Source organism: Barbus barbus (assembly GCF_936440315.1).
Source record: "Barbus barbus genome assembly, chromosome: 35".
Taxonomy (NCBI): Eukaryota; Metazoa; Chordata; class Actinopteri; order Cypriniformes; family Cyprinidae; genus Barbus; species Barbus barbus.
Genome location: NC_136763.1, coordinates 9459331 through 9483789, shown reverse-complemented (window position 1 = coordinate 9483789; position 24459 = coordinate 9459331). Strand labels below are relative to the sequence as shown.

The window sequence follows — 24459 nt, the reverse complement described above, 5'->3', positions numbered from 1 at the left end:
AATTTCCCTATTATAAAGACAGAGCCTTTCAAGGTAACAAAATGCTGTCACGAATCTGGTTCGTGGTCTTTTGTCCGACTGCCACAAGAGGTCGCCTCTCCATCATATTGACTCTCACACCACACATAACACTGGACTGCATTTCCCATCATCCATTGCACTGATGACACACACACAGCTGAATGCACTGATCACACAGCTGTCACCAATCACACGCTCACCTAAGAGCTATTACACACACTACATTGTCTAGCATTTAGCACTCTCCTAGTGTTAGCTACTGTACCAAGCCATTCCTATGGGATGTTCCCACTTTTCACAAAAACAAACGTGTGTGTGTATATGTGTTATATTTTTGCAAATCAGTCTGAGTAAGAGTTCATAAGACTAAATTAAAGTTCAAATTAAATTATGATCAAATGCTGTATTTGTAAATGGCAAAGTAATGAAAATGTAAAACAAAATAATTCATTTAACTTTTTCCATATACAATTCCTATCAAGTTGCCTTTTTTTTCATAATTGCAACTTTACTTTGAAGCAGAAGACTTCCATGCTTTCTTATGTGAAGTAGCCTACCTTTTTATACTGCATTTAAACGGGTGTTCTTTCATGCAGATCAAAGTATTTACAGCGAGTCCTATTATATATCCTGTATATATATATATATATATATATATATATGCAGTGTGTAAAATAAGTATTGAACACGTCACCATTTTTAAAGGTGCTGTTGACTTTTCACCAGGAATTTTCACCAGATGTCGGTAACAACCATAGACTGTAAAAAAAAAATGGACGTAGTGTCCGTGACGTCACTCGTAGGTTTCTGAAGAGCGTTTTTGAAGCCTAAAGTGGGCGGAGCCGACCGCCGCCATCTTGGCAACGCGTCACCGCGCGTCACTCCCGGATGATCCAAAATGGGCAATGAGGCGGGACGTGGGCGGAACTGAGGTACCTGGTTGTCTGTATATAGTATGCTTTATTAATCATGTTCTCACTGAGTTTCGTCTTTTAAAAACAGTTTTAATCAGTTTTAATTCTTTAAGCCACAGAGTTTGTATTATAGCCTAACAGTTTTCTATTGGAGGAAAACGCTTAACCAGTAACGTTAATTACAGGCCTAACGTTACAGCCAATCACAATCTGTCGGATTCTGGAGTGTAGTTAAGTTTTAAATAAAATTATAAAGAATAAATAAATTAATAAATAAAATTACATTACAATATCACTCACCGGAAAAAATGGAGCCTAGACTTGGACGGTCTGTTAGTACAATTAACCGCACAACAAGCCATTTTATTAGATAATTTTAAGAAATAATAACGAAAAAAGCCATAGACTGTATAAAACAAAAGCAGAAACACGGCAGAGATGCCAAGTTCAGCGGCTGAGGTAACGTGACGGCTAACAGACAGCAGATAGAGACAGCAACGTCAATCAACCTGTCACTCAAGTGGCCACGCCCTTAATTATGCAGAAGTTTAAGGCTTAATATAATTTAAATGGATGAGTTATAAAACAATTCATCCCCCTCACAGTTGTCTCGAAGGGCAAAATTAGCTATATAGACCAAAATAAATTTTTGTACCAGGCTGTAAACATGTTTTTTTCTACTGTAAAGTTGGGCATTTTAACATGGAGAGTCAATGTGATTGACTCCCTTTTGGAGCCAGCCTCCAGCGGCTAGTCGATGAATTGCAGTTTTAATCACTTCCGTGTTGGTTTCACTAGAGGGAGCGGGAGGTTGCCGCTTGGTAACAACCCAAGTAATCCATTCACACAATGAAAACTAAACAAATAAGTTCAGAAATTAAGTTATGTGTAAGAAATTGGAATGACACCTCGGAAAAAGTATTGAACACATGAAGGAAGGGAGGTGCAATGGTGCATGGAAAGCCAAGACACCAGCTGATATCTATTAGTCATTAGAAAGCAATCCTGCCCCTTGTCAGTGGAAATTAATATTAGCTGGTACAGTCCCAACACCTACAGTACCAGGATGATGAAGATGAAACAAGGGTGGACATTTCAGCAAGGCAATGATCCCAAATACACAGCCAAGGAAACTCTTGACTGGTTTCAGAGAAAGAAATGAAGCAGTTAGAATGGCCCACCTGATTTGAATCCAATAGAAAATAAGAACTAAAGATCAAAGTTCATATGAGGCCCACAGTACCTTCAAGATTTGAAGACTATTTATGTGGAAGAATGGGCCATAATCACACCTGAGCAATGCATGCGACTAGTTTCTCCACACAGGAGGCGACTTGAAGCTGGCATTACCAACAAAGGCTTTTGTACGAAGTATTAAATCAATTTCAGTAGTTCAATACTTTTTCCTGTGTCATTCCATTTTATCACACATAACTTAATTTCTGAACTTATTGTTTTGTTTTCTTTGTGTGTATGGATTACTTGCGTTGTTACCGACATCTGGTGAAAATTTCATGTCAACAGCACCTTTAGAAATATATTTACTGAGATGGTGGCGTGTTCAATACTTATTTTACCTGCTGTATATATATATATATATATATATATATATATATATACACCATTCACTGTAGTATGGGAAAATTCAATCCTGAAACCACCGATAAGAACAAGAGTAATTGCAGTCCCATTTAATGCTTGAGATATAGATTCCCATAGCCTAATTGATTTACTGTGCTCTGTTTGTGTGTGTTTCTGTGTGTGTTTTTGTGGGCCAATCTATAAAATGTAATGTAATAGGATCCCAGTTCTGTGCAATTTGACAGTTTTTCAGGAACTGATTTCTGCAATGATTGTGGACGCCCATTCCACTTTGCTCCGTTACATTCCTCCGGGCTCTCCGAACGGGATTAGTATTGGCTCTGGCTCAAGAGAATGCAAGATAAGTTGGATATGATCTCATAGACCGTCAAACATAAACACACAGCTTCACAAGCAATAGCGGAAGCAAGCAAAGGGTTAGAGAGGTGTAAGAAGGACAGACAGATGCTTTGCGGTTGTGATCTGGAGATACTATCTATCTACGTCTACAAAGCACTGTTATATTCATTCATGCGCCAGACACAAACAGCATAAAACAATTAGCAATGTAATTTTTAATCTGAAACCCTGTTTGTCATCATTGTTATCAGTTGTCATGTGGAAATTCTGGATTTCTAGAACTACATTGTTTCAATGAAGAATGTTTTCAAGGAATAATTCTACCAAAAATGAAAATTTGCCACATATTTTTACTCACACTTAGGCCATACAGGATGTAGATGAGTTTGTTTCTTCATCAGAACATAATTGGAGAAATTTAACATTACATCACTTGCTCAACAATGGATCCTCTGCAGTGAATGGGTGCCGTCAGAATGAGAGTCCAAACAGCTTATCACAATAATCCACAAGTAAATCACACAGCTTCAGTCCATCATTTAGTATTGTGAAGTGAAAAGATGAATGTTTGTAATAAACAAATCCATCACTAAGATGATTTTAATTTGAAATCCAAGTTTCAATCCAAAGTCCTCTCTCCATTATAACACTATCTGTAGTGAAAAAATTCTCCAAATCTGTTCTGATGAAGAAACAAACACCTCTACATCTTGGATGGTCTAACAGTAAGTACATTTTCAGAAAATATTTATTTAGGAGTAAACTCTTCGTGGAAATTTGGTGTTAATTTACTGTCTTGCTTTTAAGCAAGCAAATAACTTATGTAACTTTGTCCAGCTTGAATAACCCTATAAAAATCTAAACTTGAATTTCCTTGGTGGGCTCAGGCGATGCATTATCTTGACTAGCGTGCAATAAAACCCAGCGGTAATCCAGTTGAAGTTGAATAGTCAACAGAAGTACTAAAGAGAATGAAATGCTGTCAGACCTAATCAGTGTGTGATTTTCTGCTGGGATTGGGCCCTGGACGGAACAGGGTGGAAAGGAGGTCCTCTTCCATAGCTGTTAGATTTGACAGTGAATAGAGCGGTCTGCGTCATTACATTTGTTTTAATGGAAACCCCATAGAGTTCAGCTGTGTCACTCAGTGAGGGTCTTATGGGTTCATGTAATTGTCAGTTGTGTTCCAAATGCTTTTTAATTTGTTATTCACTTCTTTGGATTCAGCTAAAGGCCTGCATGTTGTGTATGTTGTGTGCAAAGGGATAAAAATGACGTCATATTTGTTACTATTAATTTTTTAGTTAAATGTTCATATAATTTGCAGGTTAACACATGCAGGTTCAGTAAAGCAAAGACACACTCTTTGGTTGTGTGTCAAGGATGTTTATAAAACCAAGAGAAACCTTTCATGAGCTTTCCAGAAAAAAAAACAAGTAAAATATCTAGTGTACAGTAATGAAATTTTTGCAATGTATTTGTTGTTTGTAGGGAATCATATTGTCAAAATACAATGTTAATTTTCAATCGAAAAAAGAGGCTTTTAAAAACTGGTTTCCAGTCAAAATCTAGTCATGAAACATTCTCTGCTGTCCGGCTGTCTGTCTGTATGTATTTTTCTTTTATGTATTTAAAGTGGTTCATTTAGAAAGCAATAATGAGCTAATGTATCACAATTAATCTATGAATAGAATATTTTAGAAATGTAATAATTTTCATTTGAACAATTAAGATACAGCTATTCAAATGTATTACAGCCCAATGGTTTACTTTGAAATTTTCTCAGTTTTCCCCTCTTATAAGCTTAATTCAAGTTGTTCGCTGCCCTGCCATCAACCATCACCTCACCCTGAGCCATCAGTCAAAGGTAAGAATATGCATTTTCCTAGAATTTAACTGCCATTCTTGATCTTGCCCCCCCGGTTGCATAATTCACAATCTCGAAGTTACAGTTTGTCAGGCCAAAATGAGGTACTCTGAGTAATAAAAAAAATCCAGTTTTCACACAAAAAAGCTCAAGCAGCTGGCATTAGCAAATTATTGTAATGTTGCTATGGTTTCCTTCCCATGTAAGAGTTCATGTGTGTATATGAGCGCATGCGTTTGTATAAGAAAAATTAATTAATTTTTGAGGACAAAGATGGCATTTATTAATGCACGTAATGAAAATATCATAGAGTTTCATAAGCAGCATAACTCTGTATAGTTGCACCCCATCAGAGCCACTAATGTTCATGACACATCAGCATCTCAGTCTATTCCAGGCAGACATAGCCTATATATTCTGTCATTCGGGACATGACTACGACTACCATGTGAAAGATTTACCTGCAGTTAATTACTGATCCTGAATGTATGATCAATTAAATAAAATTATTCCCCTTGTTGTTAAAGAAAGAAAAAAAAAATTTATATATATATATATATATATATATATATATATATATATACACACACACACTGACCACTTTATTAGGTACCTGTTCAATTGCTTGGTAACACAAATTGCTAATCAGCCAATCACATGGCAGCAACTCAGTGCATTTAGGCATCTAGATGTGGCTAGTTGAAGTTCAAACTGAGCATCAGAATCACCGGGCCCCGACTTTTTTACACCTCTAGGGCCGGGCTTCGGGCCAATATTCACGTCATAGTTCAGACGCGGACCTGGCCTCAGGCCTGTTTTAGGCTTCTCCCTATTTTTATATTTTAGACATCCATCAATTATTGATGAAAAAAATTGCTGCACTGGTGGAAACAACACGAGACCGTGCCATGACTGTCAAGAGCGGCTCGACGGTGTTTAGAGTCCGCCAGCAGTGAGCCGTCAGCACAGATGAAGAGTTCTGCGTTCAAATGCACACAATAGGCTGAAGCTTGCTGCAAAGCCCCAGCAAAAGTAATTACCATGAATGTCCCGGGGGGAAATAGTAAGGATATATTTGAATTATTTACTAATAAACTAGTGTTTTCTGTGTCAGTGTCACAAAGATGAAGATGATGATCCTGATTCGCCATCTCTTCATTAGACGCGCCTTTAGAGAAAAGTGCATCTTCACGGATTATAATGAAAGAGTTTTTGTTTTAGATTAGATTTAGTTAGTTAAGTAGTAATTTAAAGCTTTCTATAGATATATTTATCTATGTCTGTGAGGCATGTATTCGCTGACTTTCGATTCATTTTTGTGAAGCGCTCCTGTTCAAGACGAGACGGCGCATCATTGTTTTCTTTATTTTATGAAATTATTTTATATATTTTATAAAAAGTTTTGTTGATATTGTGAGTGCACACAAATAAAAGTAGACCCTTTACAGTTACGAATGATGTATTACTCTTACTTTTATGAGCAAAAATTGCGGCTTAAGTTGTTTCCATTGAAAAAAATGCAATTGATTGAGCTGGCGCCTCCATGTCCTGCGCTTTAGCTTCCACTCTCAACACAAACTAGGATTTAGCGCACATTTATCTAGGTTTAATGTTTAAACATTGTTATATGCTTGAACTGTTTTAGTATATCTATAGATTTTATTTTAGGCAAGTCGTGATGATTTGAGAAGGCTAAATTGATCAAACATGGCTATGATCAGCCTGCTGGTCTGCCGCTGACCGCTTAGTCATTACTTTAAGAAAGAAAAAAACTTATTTAAGGAACAAAAAAATGCTCCAAACGTTTTTCTAAATTAACTTAATAAAAAAATTAAAAAACGAAACGAAATATAATCACTTTGCCATTACATACAAAACTGATACATACAAATTAGTATCTAATTTGGGAGAAGGGGGAAAAAAGTCGGGCTTGGGACAGACTCGGGCTGATAATTCTGTCAAGCTCTCGGGCTAGGGCCTAAATTTGAGGAGAAGATTGGAAAAACGTTGCCTGGTCTGATGAGTCTCGAATTCTGCTGCAACATTCAGATGGTAGGGTCAGAATTTGGCGTAAAGAACATGAAAGCATGGATCCATCTTGCCTTGTCTCAATGGTTCAGGCTGGTGGTGGTGGTGTAATGGTGTGGGGGATATTTTCTTGGCACACTTTGGGCCCCTTAGTACCAATAGAGCATCGTTTAAACGCCACAGCCTACCAGAGTATTGCTGCTGGCCATGTCCATCCCTTTATGACTACAGTGTACCCATCTTCTGATGGCTACTTCCAGCAGGATAATGCAACGTCACAAAGCTCAAATCATCTCAGGCTGGTTTCTTGAACATTACAATGAGTTCACTTTACTCAAATGGCCTCCACAGTCACCAGATCTCAATCCAATAGAGCACCTTTGGGATGTCGTGGAATGGGAGATTGGCATCATGGATGTGCAGCCGATAAATCTGCAGCAACTGCGTGATGCTATCATGTCAATATGGACCAACATCTCTGAGGAATATTTCCAACACCTTGTTGAATCTATGCCACGAAGAATTAAGGCAGTTCCAAAGGCAAAAGGGGGTCCAACCTGGTACTAGCAAGGTGTACCTAATAAAGTGGCCAGTTAGTGTGTATATATATATATATATATATATATATATATATATATTCCATGGTCTGTCTGAATACTGGATTCTGAAAACCGTTTAATGCACAGGTAGTTCCAAGTCAGGTTAATCACTGTTCCATATTAATGTGCTGTTTTAGGCTAACTGATACTCACTAACCAACACGCATCACTCGCACACACACACACAGAGAGAGAGAGAGACATCTGACAGATAAGGCACGTAGGGCTTATTACACTATAAGAAAATCTTTGTTCAAATTCAACCCACCTATTAAATTGTGAAAATCTTTGACAGCATCATCAAACCCATTCTTCTATATGGTTGTGAAATCTGGGGCCCCAAATTTAAACTGAACTATAAATATTGGGATAAAAATCCCACTGAGCCTCACTTGCCACCTCGAGTTCTGCAAGAACATCCTGGGACTCAGGACACAGAAACTCCCCTAGTCTCGGTTGCAGGGCAGAATTAGGCAGATTCCCCCTTCTAGCAGAAATCCAGAAGAGAACAGCGAAGTTCTGGTTCCATCTATCAGACACACTGACAGATGATTACCATCACTGCACTCTTACTTACAGGGCAGGACACCCAGAGAGTGACCCCATGCACTATTTAGTGGAAAAACACCAACTCAATTCAACAATTGAGTTAAGACATGCAAAAGTTAAAGAAATTGGAAAAATAACCCAGGAAGACTACATCAATGATTGGCAGATCAAAGTAGCACAAATTAACAAATTACAGTACTTCCACAGATTAAAGACTGGTTATCAATTGTTACCTTACTTGATTAAAATAAAAGACTATGGTCAGAGAAAGCTCCTGACGAAGTATCGTCAGAGTGAGTACAGTCTGAGTGTGGAGACGGGCCGACACAAGCAGAGGTGGAGAGCCAGAGAGCTCAGACTGTGTTCTCACTCCACTCATCATGGGACTCATAGAGGACGAGCTGCACTTCCTCACAGAGTGCAGCAAATATAAACACATTAGAGACACTTATTTTACCCAAATGGCTCAAATTGTGCCTGAATTCCAGCAAGCGAGCCACACAGACAAACTCAACAGAAAGAAAAGTCAAAGTGTATCCACCTAGTACCGCAGTATGTATCCTCCTGCCATATTATGAGGGACAAAGGCTAAACTGCATTTTCTTTATCAATGCTGTCTGTTAATATTTACCGTGTATTTGCTATTGTTTGTGTGTGTGTTATATATGATAATATATTTACAATATGGTCATGAATAAGTTGTATGATTTGAATGATTTGTGTATGATTTGAAGCAGGTGGAATGCTAACAAAAACTGTCATTTTTACTCATTCGGTCAAATATTGCGCTGCAAAGAGCAATACTAGTTTTAACTTGTCTATAACTTGGCAAATGACCGTGGAATAAGCAGGATAATTAACGGCTAGCCGTGCATTAAAGGATTTTAAATGCACTTAGCGGAATATTAAAAATCCTTTAATGCATGGCTAGCCGTTGATTATCCCTTACATATACGTGTGTGTGTGTGTGTGTGTGTGTGTACAGCGGGTAAAAATAAGTATTGCTCACCTCACCAGTTTTCTCAGTAAATATATTTCTAAAGGTGCTGTTGACATGAAATTCTCACCAGGATGTCGGTAACAACGCAGGTAATCCATCCATACAAAGAAAACAAAACACATAAGTTCAGAAATCTATGGTATGTGTAATAAAAATGGAATGACACAGGAAAAAACTATTGAACTACTGAAATGTATTTAATACTTCGCACAAAAGCCTTTGTTGGTAATGCCAGCTTCAAGACACCTCCTGTATGGAGAAACTAGTCGCATGCATTGCTCAGGTGTGATTTTGGCCCATTCCTCCAAAGAGTCTTTAAATCTTGAAGGTACTGTGGGCCTCATATGAACTTTGATCTTTAGTTCTTATTTTCTTCAAATCAGGTGGGCCATTCTAGCAGCTTTATTTTCTTTCTTTGAAACCAATCGAGAGTTTCCTTGGCTGTATTTGGGATCATTGTATTGCTGAAATGTCCACCCTTGTTTAATCTTCATCATCCTGGTACTGTAGGTGTTGGGACTGTACCAGCTAATATTAATTTCCACTGACAAGGGGCAGGATTGCTTTCTAATGACTAATAGATATCAGCTGGTGTCTTGGATTTCCATGCACCTTTGCACCTCCCTTCCTTCATGTGTTCAATACTTTTTCTCCTTTCTCATTCCAATTTATTGCACATAACTTAATTTCTGAACTTACTTGTTTAGTTTTGTTTTGTGTATGGATTACGTGGGTTGTTACCGACATCTGGTGAAAATTCCAAGTCAACAGCACCTTTAGAAATATATTTAAATGGTGATGTGTTCAATACTTATTTTATTGAAAAATGGTGATGTGTTCAATACTTATTTTACCCGCTGTAATTAAAATTATAATATTGGGAACAAGATTTGATAAGAGCAAACAGAATGATAAAACCCATTGCACACCTGAATGATTGCAAGCGGAATGACCAGGAAATATGAAATAAATTATTAAGGGAGAGGCTAATGATCTGCACACTGGCATAATTTGCTAGAAATATATTTAAGCAGCAGCTTTTCGATCATGTCAGGCATGTGTTCTGTTTATAATAGCTTTGATAACTCCACTCTGTGATTCTGTATTTATCACTATAGTTGATTAGAAGAAAAGGTCTCAACGGAACCTTTTCATCGCCAGTCATGCTGAAAAGGTTACAACAGTTCGCTGCAAGTCTGATGACCTTTGACATGAGTTTTCCTTGCTCATTGTTCATGATTAGTCTTTTATTCCCTCCAGAATTTAAGATGTTGAATAGGTCTTTATATGAATATACTGGAAAATATCTGTGTCCTCTTATTTATCCAACAACATTCATTCAATGCGAAGAAAAGAAAACTATTTTCAGATATTTTCAAGGAATATCATAAATGCTATTATGGATTCATAGGTGGATTAACAGAAAGGCAGGCTCTTTGAATGTTTGCTTATGGAACATAATAAAGAATGACATTTAATCAGCATCCAGGTTTTGACTCCAGAAAAATTGCAGTGGGGAGTTTTTATTTTTTTGTCAGACTGCTTATCTGGAAGGAGTGGTTTGGCCAAGATAATGTCCTATAGATGAGACATTCATTTGATGTGACATTTAGGCAAATCAATAAAATTGTCACACTGAAGTGTAACTGTATTTTTACTGAAGAAAAACAAAGACATAGCAAGCAATTGAGAAGCCATTTAGAACAGGCTGTATAAAAAGAATCGATATAATATAAAAAATTCCCATCATACCTTTTCTTTGTATCATGGTAAAAAGAGTTGTGTTTTACACACAATTCCAGCTCTTTATATCTTTATAAATCTTACTTATTTCACCTTAACAAACTTTCATTTTGAATCCACTGGAAGTTATTTAAGACCTTTGTACTTTTATGATTAAACATCCATTCTTCATGTCCCAAAAGTCCCACAAGGAATCTGTATAAATAACTGTTCCTCATGACTTTTCAGCTTCTAATACGTGTCCCTGCACTCAATGGGTCAAATTTAATATTGTAATTAATTTTTATGTCATGTCCTACTCCGCCATTCCATATGTCTTTATTTTCCTCCATTATTTTAATCAAGGAATTTTAATTCAGACCCCATATTGTAATGGTATGTCGTTCCAGGGAGGGAATATATCAAAAGTGAGATTTAATAACAAAGAGCAGTGAAACAACATTTCTAAATAACAGAAGTTACTTTAAGACTGGACAAAAAGACTCTGGAACTCAAGGCTTATAAAGACCACAAACTAATGAGCAAACGAGATGATTAACACAAGACAGGTGAACTGAATGATAATGAACTAAACTAGGACAAGAAATGCCAAATAAGGACAAAACGGAACTAAATGGTAACCGACACGTGACATGTATCTCACATGGCTTAAAGATAATAGCATATTTTATTACAAATAAAATACTGGTTTGAGATCCTCATCCTCTCATTCATTAGCAGATTATTTAGAGAGCAGATTAATTTGGCAGTGGACATTTAATCAGTAAGGCTACAGGTTCCAATCCACATGGTCTCTATAAAGTATTCACTGCTCCCTAAACGCAGAGTAGGGGACAGATGTCCGTTTGTGCACGATATTATATACATGATTTTTATTTATTTATTTTATAAATAAATTTTAAACATGTCTTGCAAGTCCCAAAATACATTAACTTTTTTTTTTTTTGGTGGTGGTGTCAACACAAAACATATACTGGTCATGCTTGTAAAAACAGACTAATATCAATTCATTTGTTGCTGTCATTGTTCAGATTATGTTTACAGCTTCACAATGATGTCACACTTGTCATAATAGTTTTAACCAAGTTGATTCAATTTTATTTTTATAGCTCTTTTTACAATAGAGATTGTTTCAAAGCAGCTTTGCAGTATTAAACAGGTAAGTACCAGAATCAATTATGCAAATTTCAAATCCAAATTCAGTAGCACTTTACTTTACAGTCCTGTTTCTCATGTACATACTATGTACTTATTATAGTAATTACAATAACTAGGTACTAACCCTGAACCTATACCCCTAAACCTAACCTTAACCCATGTAGTTACCTTATATTACCAGTACTTTCTTAGGTAAGTACACTGTAGGTACACCATAAGTACATACACGTGCTGTAAAATAAAGTGCAACCCCAAATTGTGCTGTAAAGCAGCTATAGCAAGATAATGTTCTCATTATTTATATATAACTCAAGTCAGTTCAACTGTTGATTCAGTTCAGTTTAATACTAGTGTTGATGTTGCAAAATTCAGCTGCAGATTCAGCTATAAAGAAGGCAATAGTGTTGTTATTCACCTTAATTCAGTTCAAGTTTTGTTCTCATCCAATAGTGTCAGTGCAGTCAAAACAATAATGCTAATTGACACTGGGAAGTTGAGAGCAATCTGCCTGAATGTGATAAGGGTACTTCAGATTTCATTGGCAATCATAAACTGTTGCTGTAAATATCGCCATCGATACCACTGATTACTTAGAACATTACTAGTGAACCTCAGCATGCAGAGGATCTTCATTTATCCTCATTGCATCAGCCAACTTCTTCAGAACCTGCAAGTGAAAAAAAAACTAAAAGCAGAAAGTGTCTTACAACACAGAGAAGAATGTTTTTATTTTATTTTATGGAAATGCTTGTGGAGTGGGTTTTGTGAGGTTGTTGTATTATCAGAGGATAAAAGCAGAAAAGCATATTGCTTTTCGATTTAAAGCATGTTTCAGAGTGAAACTGAGGCGGACAATTTCACCGGCAAATCAAAGGGAAGGTGTGGGGTGGTCTGGGAAGTGGCAAGCCTGGTGAATGAATTCTAAAAAATGTATTTTGTGTAGCATCCCCTTTCTTCGTGTAATACAGGATTATCTTGCCTACACAATGGGAGCTCAGTCTTTGCCCTATTCATTCACACCTGGTGAAGATAAGCTAGGACATTTCTGTTATCGCTAGACACTTCATCCATTCTCCCATGCAGCTGCAGGAGCCACACATTGACTATAATCTGGTACCTCATAATATTGATGAAAGTTGTGTATATGATTTTGACTATGGCATTAGTTTATGGGAAGGCACTGTAAGAGGTTTTCTCCACTACAGCCAGATCATTCATCATGCGGCTGTACTTGAAGCCTGTTTCCATGAACAGCTATCCCTTGTGTTGATAGCTGGTGTCTCTTGTGTATTATGGAGTGTTTTTTAATAGATGCACACCGGCATTCAAGGTATTGATTCATTGTGCAACAGTAATGGCTTAAGACAAACAGATACGTTGCATCCTTGATACCAATCAGTTTCGGTTCAGCCAATTAACGCACTGCAAATTTGAAAGTAAAATTTGATCTTCTCTGTGTTTTTGATTTTCATCTAATGAACTGAAACCTTGGCACTGTGTTAAGTGTCAGCTTCTCTATTTTGTCATAAACCTGTCTTGGGTAGCACATTCAAAGTCTGTTTCTGTTTCTGAGTAATCTTCTGCCATAGTTCGTACTTTCAGACTATTAAGTAGATGGCTATACCAACATGCTTCAAAGCCGAGCACTATTTATGTTTACGCCAGAGTGCAGATTTGTCATTGAGGATTAGGCCTACATATAATAAAAATATTCTGAAAGTGTTTTCAAGACTATGCATTGATGTGTTCTCATCATATTTAGCAGTGTGTTTCCTTGTTCCACACCAATAGCACCTTATCTGACCCATCCAAGACTCCACTAAGGCTGATGAGTTGAATCAGGTTTGTTTGATTAGAAAAAAAGTTATGTTGATGTTCCCAGGAACAAAGACTTTTCTGTGCAGGCAGAATTTTAAAATATGCCTATAATAATAACTTACAGTTGCCAGGGGACCTAGCTGACATTACATGCCCTGTTGCATAGCTGGAAACGTCAACACTTCCTCACTAGCTGCCCTATCAAGACATTAGAAATAAATTTTATCCATAGTTTGAAATACTTTGCCCTGAAATTACAATGTGAAACAATAAAACAGAACTTCAATATTTATTAGGGGAAAAAAGAGATTGTATCTTACTAGCAGCGAGATACATTGATGCATGTCACAAATAGAGGGAGGAGTCAACAAATCAGTGATGCCCCCCCACACACACACCACTCTGAATTTTAAATGTATTTATTTATAAACACATATCTGTTCTAGATTCAATGTAAACACATTGTAATGCCAATAAAGTGCATATTGTATTGAATTGTTTTGTTGAATTAAAACAAAACTCTCTCTCTCTCTATCTATTTATTGCAAACTTACTAAAGTAGGCTAATTTTACATAATAATAATAATAATAATAATAATAATAGATATGTGAAAATAGAATTTATTATTTTTGTATTCAGAAAAGTAAATAAACTCTTAGTAATGCTTTGAAAATTCACTACTTGCAAAAATAATATCACAATTTATTTAAAAATGTAAATGTGAAGTTCACATTCCATTTCATAATAATCCCATTTTAACATTTCATTCAACATTCCAAAAAATGTTTAAAAAATACAGAATGTAAATTGGATTATGAATTTTCATCTTTAAAGAGCTATACATCAAACATTAATTTCTGTACGATGCTGTCTAGATAGGCAGCTTAGTAAATTTACAGAGAGCATTGAACCATATATATGTTTATTTTTGTATAATTTTTTTGTGACCCTCTGCACTTGAGAGCGCAGGCGCATCAATTTGGCATATAGGAGCCAAACCTCACATGGACTCTCCATTTGCGCACAGGATGCGCTGGAGAGGAATATGACCGGAACAAACCGTATTCATGGCAATATTCGTGTATACCAGACACTTGAGATTAAAAATGAACACGGGCTGATCTGATAACATGTCTGACGTAATATTAACACCGACTGACGAAGTAAAGTTCCTGGGCGACACTCCGGAGCGCAACAACATCAGCGCCGCTCCGGAGCATCCGCACTTGCAATCAGGCATCATTATCGCCACCATTTACGCGCTCCTCATTACTGCTGGACTAATTGGTAATGTGACGCTCATTAGGACGTTTTACATCGTGAAATCCATGCGCAATGTCCCCAATCTGTTCATGTCGAGTCTCGCTCTGGGAGACGTGCTGCTGCTGGTCACTTGCGCGCCCGTGGATGCCAGCAAGTTTCTAGCGGATGAGTGGCTTTTCGGGCGGATGGGCTGTAAACTCATCCCGTTCATCCAGCTGACATCGGTTGGAGTCTCGGTGTTCACGCTCACAGCGCTGGCAGCGGACAGGTAGCAAAATATAGCTAACCAATTATTGATTTGCCACAGTGTGGTTTAGAGAGCAAAAACTTGAATTGTTTGGCAACATTTTACAAGGCTACTATTTCTGTTTAAACTCATTAATTTCACAGTAACATTAACAGCTTTTTCTCCCCACATTCTTCATATCACTATTAGCCTAGGTCTAGTTCAGTAAAACTAGGAAATCGTGTAAAACGGGACATTATGCTTCATGCTTGATTGCCTTTTAAATATCAGGAAGCAATGAAAATATGAAATTCATTAATTACCTCCTCCAGAGTCATATGTGATCAAGCTTGAGAATGGGAATGCTCTTCTAAAAAAATACAAATAATCTACAAAAAAAAAAAAAAAAAAGGATTGGTTAAAATGGAGATAGAAAATGTTGCAAAATCATATTGAATTATTTGCAAGGGTCTGTTTTAAGTAGCCTAGGTTTGGTTATTCATTAGCTAGTACAGTGTGACTAACAGGTAGGGGTGGAACTGAACTGGTAGACCTTGATTAAGTAGATTACAGTAACAAATTATGTGATATTCCTTCATTACCACATATGATGATATGACATGATTTTTCAGTTGGAATGGTAACACTTAAGGTATACCAATAACAGCACAAATAAGGTTCCATTTATTAACGTTAATATGAACTAACAATGAAAAATACTTCTAATTTCAACATTTACAAACTCATTATTAACATCAAAAGTTATATCTGTTAATATTATTTAATGGAATACCCTAACATGAACTAACAATGAATAATATTTTTTATTAACTAATGTTAACTAAGATTGATAAATATTGTAACAAATGTATTGCTCATTGTAGTTAAAGTTAACTGATGCACCTAATGGGACCTTATTGTAAAATGTTACTGGAAAATTCAATACAACATGTAAACTATAAACTTAAAGTCACTGTCCCACTTCTGCTGATGATCTGTCCCACTTGTCAAAACAATTCAGGAGAAAATAAGTACCTATGTTCATATACATCTGTCATTATCACTTTTTTAAAAAGGTAATTTTATATTTAAGAGGTTTTAGCAACACACACACACAATCTGAGAACCTACCAAAACCCGATTTTTGTGTAGTTCCCAATATAAAAGAGAAGGCAACCTGACTTTAGTGGTTTAGATCAGAAAACATTCTATTCTGTTCTTCTACTCGTATGCTTGTATGCCTTCATGGGCTGTCTGTTCTCATGAGGAAGTGTGTGACTTGGTGTGTGATATTAGCAGATGAGTGGAAATGAAAAATAACATGCCTAATGATGGAGAAAAATGATCTGCTTCCTCTGCTTGTTAGTGTTGATGCTAGAGCACTCAAGAGTAACATGTGGACCTCGAGAGCAAGGGATCAACTGTCAAGTAGCTGTCTGATTAAATGAGAAACAGTGCTGACATTCTGTGGTGACATTAGTGTTTTTATGAAATCAAAAGTCAATCAAAATTAAGATGAATTATTGTTAATTTAGACTTTACAAAATTATTTAAAAACATGAAATACGGTTTCTCAGAATTTCATGAGGAGTCACTGACTGAGGGGTTTGTTAGGTACTTTTTCTTTATATATATATATATATATATAAGGGGACTTGACTTGTTCTTTGTAAGACTGCTTAATTGGGAAATGCACTATACAAATTCATGTGATTGAAATGAAATTCCACTTAGCCTGCACCTTTGTCTTTATCTGATATAAAGAAAATGAAAAAAAAGCCTAAATAGTTAAAAGAGAGTGTCTATTCCATGATCTATGTGGTGGGAATCTAATTAGCACTGGAGGCTTGATTTCATATGTAGGTGAACAGCCATGAACAGATGGTAGATGGCACTCATATGTGGGAGGATCTTTTCCTGTGGTCTGCATTCATTGCTTTAGAATAAATAGGCCAGTGACACTTTTGGTAACTTTTAAAAAAAAAATGTATAACTAGTCAGTTCTGATTGGTCAACCACCTTCTAGTGGTCTGATATTTTCTGAAACTTTTTCAGCGGCCTTGGTTAATGATTTTTTAAAAGTTTTCCTTAAAGCATTATATGCCATGAACAGACCAACCAGGTATAAGGTGTCTGTCAGACTGTGTCTCGTGTTTCCCCGCCTCTCGTGTCCATATTTGGCCTTCCTGTTCCTGTCCTCGTTCCTTGTTATCATTAGTTAATTAGTCCCTAGACCTGTGTTTAATTACTCCTCACCTGTTTCTGTTCTTCCTCGTTGATTTCCCTGTGTTCTTAAGCCCTGTGTCTCCCTGTGTCCCATAACCTGTATTGTTCATCATTCCTCAAGCTCCTCGTTCCGTGTGTTGAGTTGGAATAAACCTTGTGATTGGAAATCTCCGTGTCTCCTCGCTCCCTGTGCAACGTGACAGTGTCACAACACTATAAACTTTAATTTGAAAATACTTTAATTTTGAGTCCAGGCTAATTATGAAAGACTACAATCCCATGAAGCACTGCAAATGACAATTAAATAAAAGTGACAGAAATAAACGACTACTAAAGATTATGATTATATATGTAGAAACAATATATTTTACATCTCAAACTTAATTGCATCATTCGCAGTGCTTCATGGGAGTGGGTGGTCACTAAAAAGCTCTTTTTGGTGTGATTTGCTTGTTTCAGTTCTGATTCATTTGAAGAATGGGTAGTGTAGTTTTGCACCAAGATTAAATAATGTGAAATGTGATATAATCTATTAGCAACCTTATAACTCACAGTAGGTTTATCATTTAACAATTTAAGCTACTGTGAAAAAAAAATTAACATTCCCATGGAGAATATAAATGGGATGTTTTCTTACAGAATCCTACTTTTGCGTTTTAGTTCTTTATCATCTATATAGGTATGCTGTTTCTTTGTCTGCTTATAAACTTTTATGACTCAAGCTGTATTATTTCATACAAATGCAGCTAGTGCCATTTTGCAATGTAGTTAGCAATTGCTGCGCAAATGACCTTTGAATAATACTGTAATATTACAGTCGTCATCTTGTTTCTAGGACCATTGTTTGTGAATTATAATGAACTTTTTTCACAACTTTTTCACAGAAATATAATATAATATATCACAATTCATTTTGAGAAAAATTAACCGTGTGATGGTAATGCTACTAGGGGGTTGGGAACATTAGGTTACAACTGCTTTGGATAAAAGCGTCTGCTAAATGCATATTATTATAATAATAATAATAATAATAATAATAATAATAACTGGACTGAACAGCGGTCCATAGATATAAAAATGTGGTTAACAGACCTCAGTTGCATGAGAGTCCCCTTTATTTATCCTGCCCTATGCCATGATATAATTAGTCATGTCTGTTCAACCAAATAGTCATCATTTTTTTTGTGTGTGTGTGTTCGGTCTTAAGGTTAGATTCGTAATTAAAATGGCTCCTTCTGTTCCCGGGTCCTTTTCTGTCTCTTAGATACAAGGCCATTGTCAAGCCAATGGATATCCAGGCGTCTAAAGCCTCGCTAAAGGTCTGCCTTAGGGCTGCATCAATCTGGCTGCTGTCCATGATCCTGGCCATTCCTGAGGTGGTGTTCTCCGATCTACACACTTTCCACATCCCAGAAACCAATGAGACTTTTAAAGCATGTGCCCCATACCCTCACGCTGGAGACCTGCACCCCAAAATCCATTCCATGGCCTCCTTCCTTATTCTTTACATCATTCCTCTCTTCGTTATTTCTGTGTACTACATCTTTATTGCCAGGAGTCTGATTCAGAGTGCAATTAACATGCCTGTGGAGGGAAATGCACATATTCGGAGGCAGGTGAGTTTAAAGATGAAGTAGTGCTTTTGTTGAAGTTAGAATGGTTTTTAACATTCCAACTTCAAGACATGTGTTTAATACAAACACAATGCAATTTAAAAAATATTGATTTGTTTGTATTTTGAATTTAGGCTTTTCTGTGTTAATCTAGAAATTCAATTTAATTGTCAAAAATGTGTGAAAGCTGAAATGTGTAGTTTCTGTGCCACTAGTGTCACCAAATGACACTAGTGTTCTGCACATATGATATTTACCTCTGTGCTTTGTAAACCATAGATTGAGTCACGGATGCGGCTTGCCAAGACAGTGCTGGTGTTTGTGGGTCTCTTTGCCATCTGCTGGCTCCCAAACCATGTGATTTACCTCTACCGGTCCTACCATTATACAGAAGTGGACACCTCAATGGTCCATTTCATCTCCAGCGTGTGCGCACGTATCCTTGCCTTCACCAACTCTTGTGTGAATCCCTTTGCTCTCTACCTGCTCAGCAAATCCTTTAGAAAGCAATTCAACAAGCAGCTTTGCTGCTGCTGCCCGTCTATCTTGATGCATTCACAAAGCGCTAGGCGTAACAATACACGACTGAGTTCAATCAAAAGTACCCAGAACCACTCTGTGGCCAGCTGCAGCCTTGTCAACGGCAACGTTGTCTGCCATTAGAGCTAAACATCAATTACTTCTTCTACAGTTACATTATAGAAATAGTTCACACAAAAATGAAAATGTATGCATTGTTTAAAATGTTACATTTGCAACAGCATACAGGTTTGGTGACAGAATTTCCATTTTTGGAGGAACTGTTCCTTTTAAAATAATTGAAAAAAATAAAAAACCATTTAGTTGTTGAAACCACATAAAATTAGGAAGGTTTTGTGCCTGCTGGTTATTATTGGTTACTGCTTACCTGAAAGAATGAAAATACAATCAAATGAGGACAATGGAAAATTTTATGGACTATGAGACTTTCGGTTATCTGTATCTAAATTCTAACTCTGTTGCAATCAGTGGTGGCGTTTCCCTATGTTTTTTTTTTTTTTTTTAAACGCCACCACTGGTTGGAATGAATGTTGGTAATTATTGTTGTTAATTCACATTTTTAAAGATAATTCAAGATAAATGTCTATGCTTGCCTGGAATAAATTTGCTTATACATAGAGGCACATGGGGCCTGCAGGAATTCATCTGATGGTACGCACAGAGAGGATTTTTATTTATTTTTACTTATTTTGGTTGGAAAATGTAAACTAAAAGTTCAAACCTGGAACAAGGACTCCCTGATAAAAGAGACATTGTATCTCAACAGGACCTTTCTGGTAAAGCAAAGTAAAATAAAAATAAATACAAAAAATATATATTACATGCTAATATTAAAAATTCAAAAACTCTCATGGACTCATGGTACAAGACTTACGAGACTCTTCAGACCAAACAATAGGTGAGCTCAACAGTACACCTGATCAGAACGAACGTGTCTCTAGACATATTTTATACATTTTAAAACATGAAAATAGCCAAAAAGTAATGAAATGGTCAAAGACATCCATCTAATGTATGTTCAAATAGCAAAACAACTGAAAAACATATTAGCAAGGTGAATATCGCAATTTTACATTTTAGTGAATTGCTGGCTAATTTGTTTGAATTTTAATTATCTTAATCGTATTTTCTCACGATCTAATGATATTGAGTCCATGTTTTTAGGTATCTTGATACTATATGTTTTACTTACTGTGAATCCGCTATAAATGATTTGCAAACCCATTTGGCCATTTCACTGAAAAGAAAGAACCGACCACCGTGTATCATAGTATGTACATCCAACATTTCAATGTAAGGAATGAACAAAGATTATTATTATTTTGTTTTATTTGCAGTATTTGGATAGATATTTTTCATGGTGTCTTGCCGTTCTAATAAATTGTGACTGTGATTATTCTGAATATTTTTGCTGTTAGGTTTACAGAGGTTGATTCAGAAAAAGCACTTCTTTCATTGCATTTAAATGTGAACAAAAATAGCATCCTTGTTTGCTTTACATGATAGAAGTAAAGAAAAAAGATAATTGGCTAATGTTCTGCTGTATTAATTCATCAGTATTGTGTACAAGGTGAACTCTAGAAATGGACCGGATTTGCTGAAGGACACATGCTTTGTGGTACCTTTAGGGGATAATTCTTTGTATTTCCAAGAAATAGAAAATATTTTCTGCATTGCTGTTTTGTGGCTCAGTCCTTCATGCTGCTTTTATATTGTATTTGCCAAAGAGCATAGTAGCAAACTGATGAAGCTTTTCATTTTGTACATGTCGCAGACTGCTGCTCTTCTATCTAAAAAGGATGCTATAAGATGAAAAGAGAACTATTTGACCTGTAATGAAGTTAATGTGCAATCATGTTGTTGTTGTTGTTGTGGACTTGTGATCACATGAAGAAACTTCAGTGTATTTGACTTTGTGAATAAAATGGTGCATTTACTCGCTAAAATAGCTGCATATTACGTGGGATTGTCCATTTTTGAAAGCTTGGTGTGTACAAATAGTACAATAATCTACAAGCAATTGTGAAAAGACAGCAAAACAAAATAAAAGGCAGTCAACTATTACTAATGGAGAGATAATACTGTGACAAATAGGGGAAGATGAAGGATAAAGATGCCTTTTGTCCCATCAGAGTGGTGTAGTTACAACATTTACCAGAAGGGGCAAACTGGACTATGCTTAACCTTGACCTCTTGGATGATCTGAGTAACCAGTGCATAATTATTAGTCTTATTGATTCTAAGAAAGATAAAAGCCATGACATCTAAAGGCATCATGTTGGATGAACATACAGTATATGACCTTTTAATAAACCATGTGGGATCAAAACTCATTTGGAGGTCCCCAATGTTTGTCCAGATCAGATATTGATGTTCAGACAGCTGATGTTATGAACAGAATATATAGGTGGATTATAATTTATTTTTATTTGTAAATCAGTATTTTCTCACCAACCCCTCTTTAGAGATATATAACAGAGCCATGTCGGTCCCTTAGGGAAATCTGAGGAGATTAGACTGAGTAAAAATAGATGTATGGGAGCAGAAAATGGTGTTGAGGTCAGTCTGACCTTTTAAGAATGCTTGCACTGGAAAATATCAGTTGTTTTCCCACTGTTTTAGTTTCACTGTTGTCAAATAATCAATCTGTTATTAATGTTTTTCCATTTGGGAGCTGATAAAGACTTTATTTGTTTGTCTACACTCACCCCATAACTGTTTTTGCTTTGTTTTATGACCTTTTTGTCTGTAAATTAGGGTTGTTGTAGTTAACAAAAACTAAAACCATAAAATGTTTGTTATTTGAATCATAACAAATGTTAAATGAAATAAAACATAAAAAATAAACTTATTTTATTTGTGCTAGTTGTCAAGGCAACATTTATTATTTTAAATGAGCTGAACTTGATGTACTAAAACTATAACTGAAATAAAAATGAATAAAAGCTATAGACTTGTAACTATAGAAAAATGACTAAAACTAATTAACATTCAAATGGAATGGAAAATATAAAAAATGTAAAAATTAATACTAATTCAAATTATTAATACAAACTATTTGAATGATACTAAAATAATAATTTGAATGGTACTCTAAGCATATAATTGCCCTCATTATTGGCAGTGAAGGCAATATATACAGAGAGATATAGATAAGAAAATCAGTCACTGCCACAGTACAAATTAGTTTTAATAAGAAGAGAAAATATATCAATTATGAATGAATGGATAGTATGCATCATAATCAGTGCTTGAAGTGGAAAAAAAAAAAGTTTCTATATAATTTCTAATCATATATGGGATCATATTGCCTAATCACCCAGACCCTGACGATTTTACTCTGAGTACTGGCAACATGTCAGAAGTGCCGGTACGCACAAAAAAGTGCAGGTACTCAAAAGGCTAAAATATAGTAATTCCAGTACTGTGTACTGGTGCGTACCGGCCCACTTCAAGCACTGATAATAATGAATGTTTTCAAACAGGTTTTCTGAACACTCCCTCTGCAGACAGATGGTCATGCCCCCAAACTTATTCTGCTGGTTGCTCCAGTGTCACTGTGTCAGGCTAAAATGGTTAATTATTTTTTTAGTAAAGTATCTTTCACCAAGAATGTATCTTGTTTATTCTGTAAGTGTTTATAGTGATATATTGTGATAAGCAAATAGTGATTAGCACAAATAATGATGATTAAACCAGAGTGGTTGTATTTATTCAGAATGATGCTGTGTTAGTGCTGCTGGTTAGTAAAAAATGAAAGCTGCAGTCATACCTAAAAGCGTTGTGTGTTTTCAAATAACGTGGCATTTAACATTTCCCCTAATATGGGTTTTGACTTGTCACTTTAGATCAGTAAGTGCTTTCCTTATGCACATCTGTGTGTGTGTGTGTGTGTGTGTGTGTGTGTGTGTGTGTGTGTGTGTGTGTGTGTGCGCGCGAGTATATGCTTTTATAGTGAATTTGCACCTTTAAGTCATTATTCACACGTTTGCACTAAATGTCAAAAATGACGAGGTTAGATTTATTGTTGTGGTACTTTAAATTGCAGACTTGGAATCATATTTATCTGGCACAAAAACGAGTCTTCATGTGTCCCACACTGCTGCAGATGCCCAGTCAATCTAACAGCAATTCTGACGTTTTGACGTATAATGTCTAATAAAACATTTGACCTTATGTATTATAACATTAGGCAACATAAAGATGGGCGCTTTGCACAATTTAAAAAAACTAACTTTTAAACAAAGTTTTTTCAAAACATACAAAATATGTGGTACTTCATGGTATCATCTAAATTTGTATTCAAGTTTTATTCAAAAACATGATTTAATACAACTGAATCAAACTGACTTCAACTGGAATGCTAAATGCAGGTCTATTTTTGTTCTGTAATGGACAGTATCTTTTCATCACTCTCCTCTGGGCATGTGCAATGAGCTGTGCACTTCCTGTAAATACCTCATCATCAATATCAGGGTATCGTGGGAAATTGATTAAAGCAGTTTGGCAGGCACTGCATCAAATACGTGACTGGACACCACAGCTTTTGAGGTACACAGGCATGTGGGCATGACTCTACATAACGACATATTAGTATTTCTAAATATATATATATATATATATATATATATATATATATATATATATATATATATATATATAGTATTTCTTAAAATAAATTGTGTACAGATGAGAGCTTTCTGCATATATAATTGTGTTGCATCATGTTGTACGAGGCTCCAGATTAGTCATTTAATTATTCTGTTGTTTTGATAATCTGTCAATTTCTTGGCTAAAACCTTGCAAAAACAAGCTATAGCCTTTGATCTTTTATCAGATATTTTTACAAGCTTCTGTCCTCTGATGCTATCGCTTTAATTAGGTAAAACCACTGAAAACACTTCCTGAGCTACTGGGCAGTACATAACCGTTGACTGTTTTGCTTTAGAAAC

At 36.0% G+C, this 24459-nt stretch overlaps 1 protein-coding gene across 1 annotated transcript; it reads left to right on the top strand.

Moving 5' to 3' along the window:
* The first annotated feature begins 14655 nt into the window (after window positions 1–14655).
* LOC306854850 (gastrin-releasing peptide receptor-like) lies at window positions 14656–21460 on the top strand. The gene is made up of 3 exons (XM_079393100.1): window positions 14656–15170; window positions 18619–18970; window positions 19247–21460. The coding sequence occupies exons 1-3, from the start codon at window positions 14770–14772 to the stop codon at window positions 19628–19630; spliced, it is 1137 nt and encodes a 378-aa protein (XP_079249226.1). The 5' UTR covers window positions 14656–14769; the 3' UTR covers window positions 19631–21460.
* Window positions 21461–24459: the final 2999 nt, after the last annotated feature.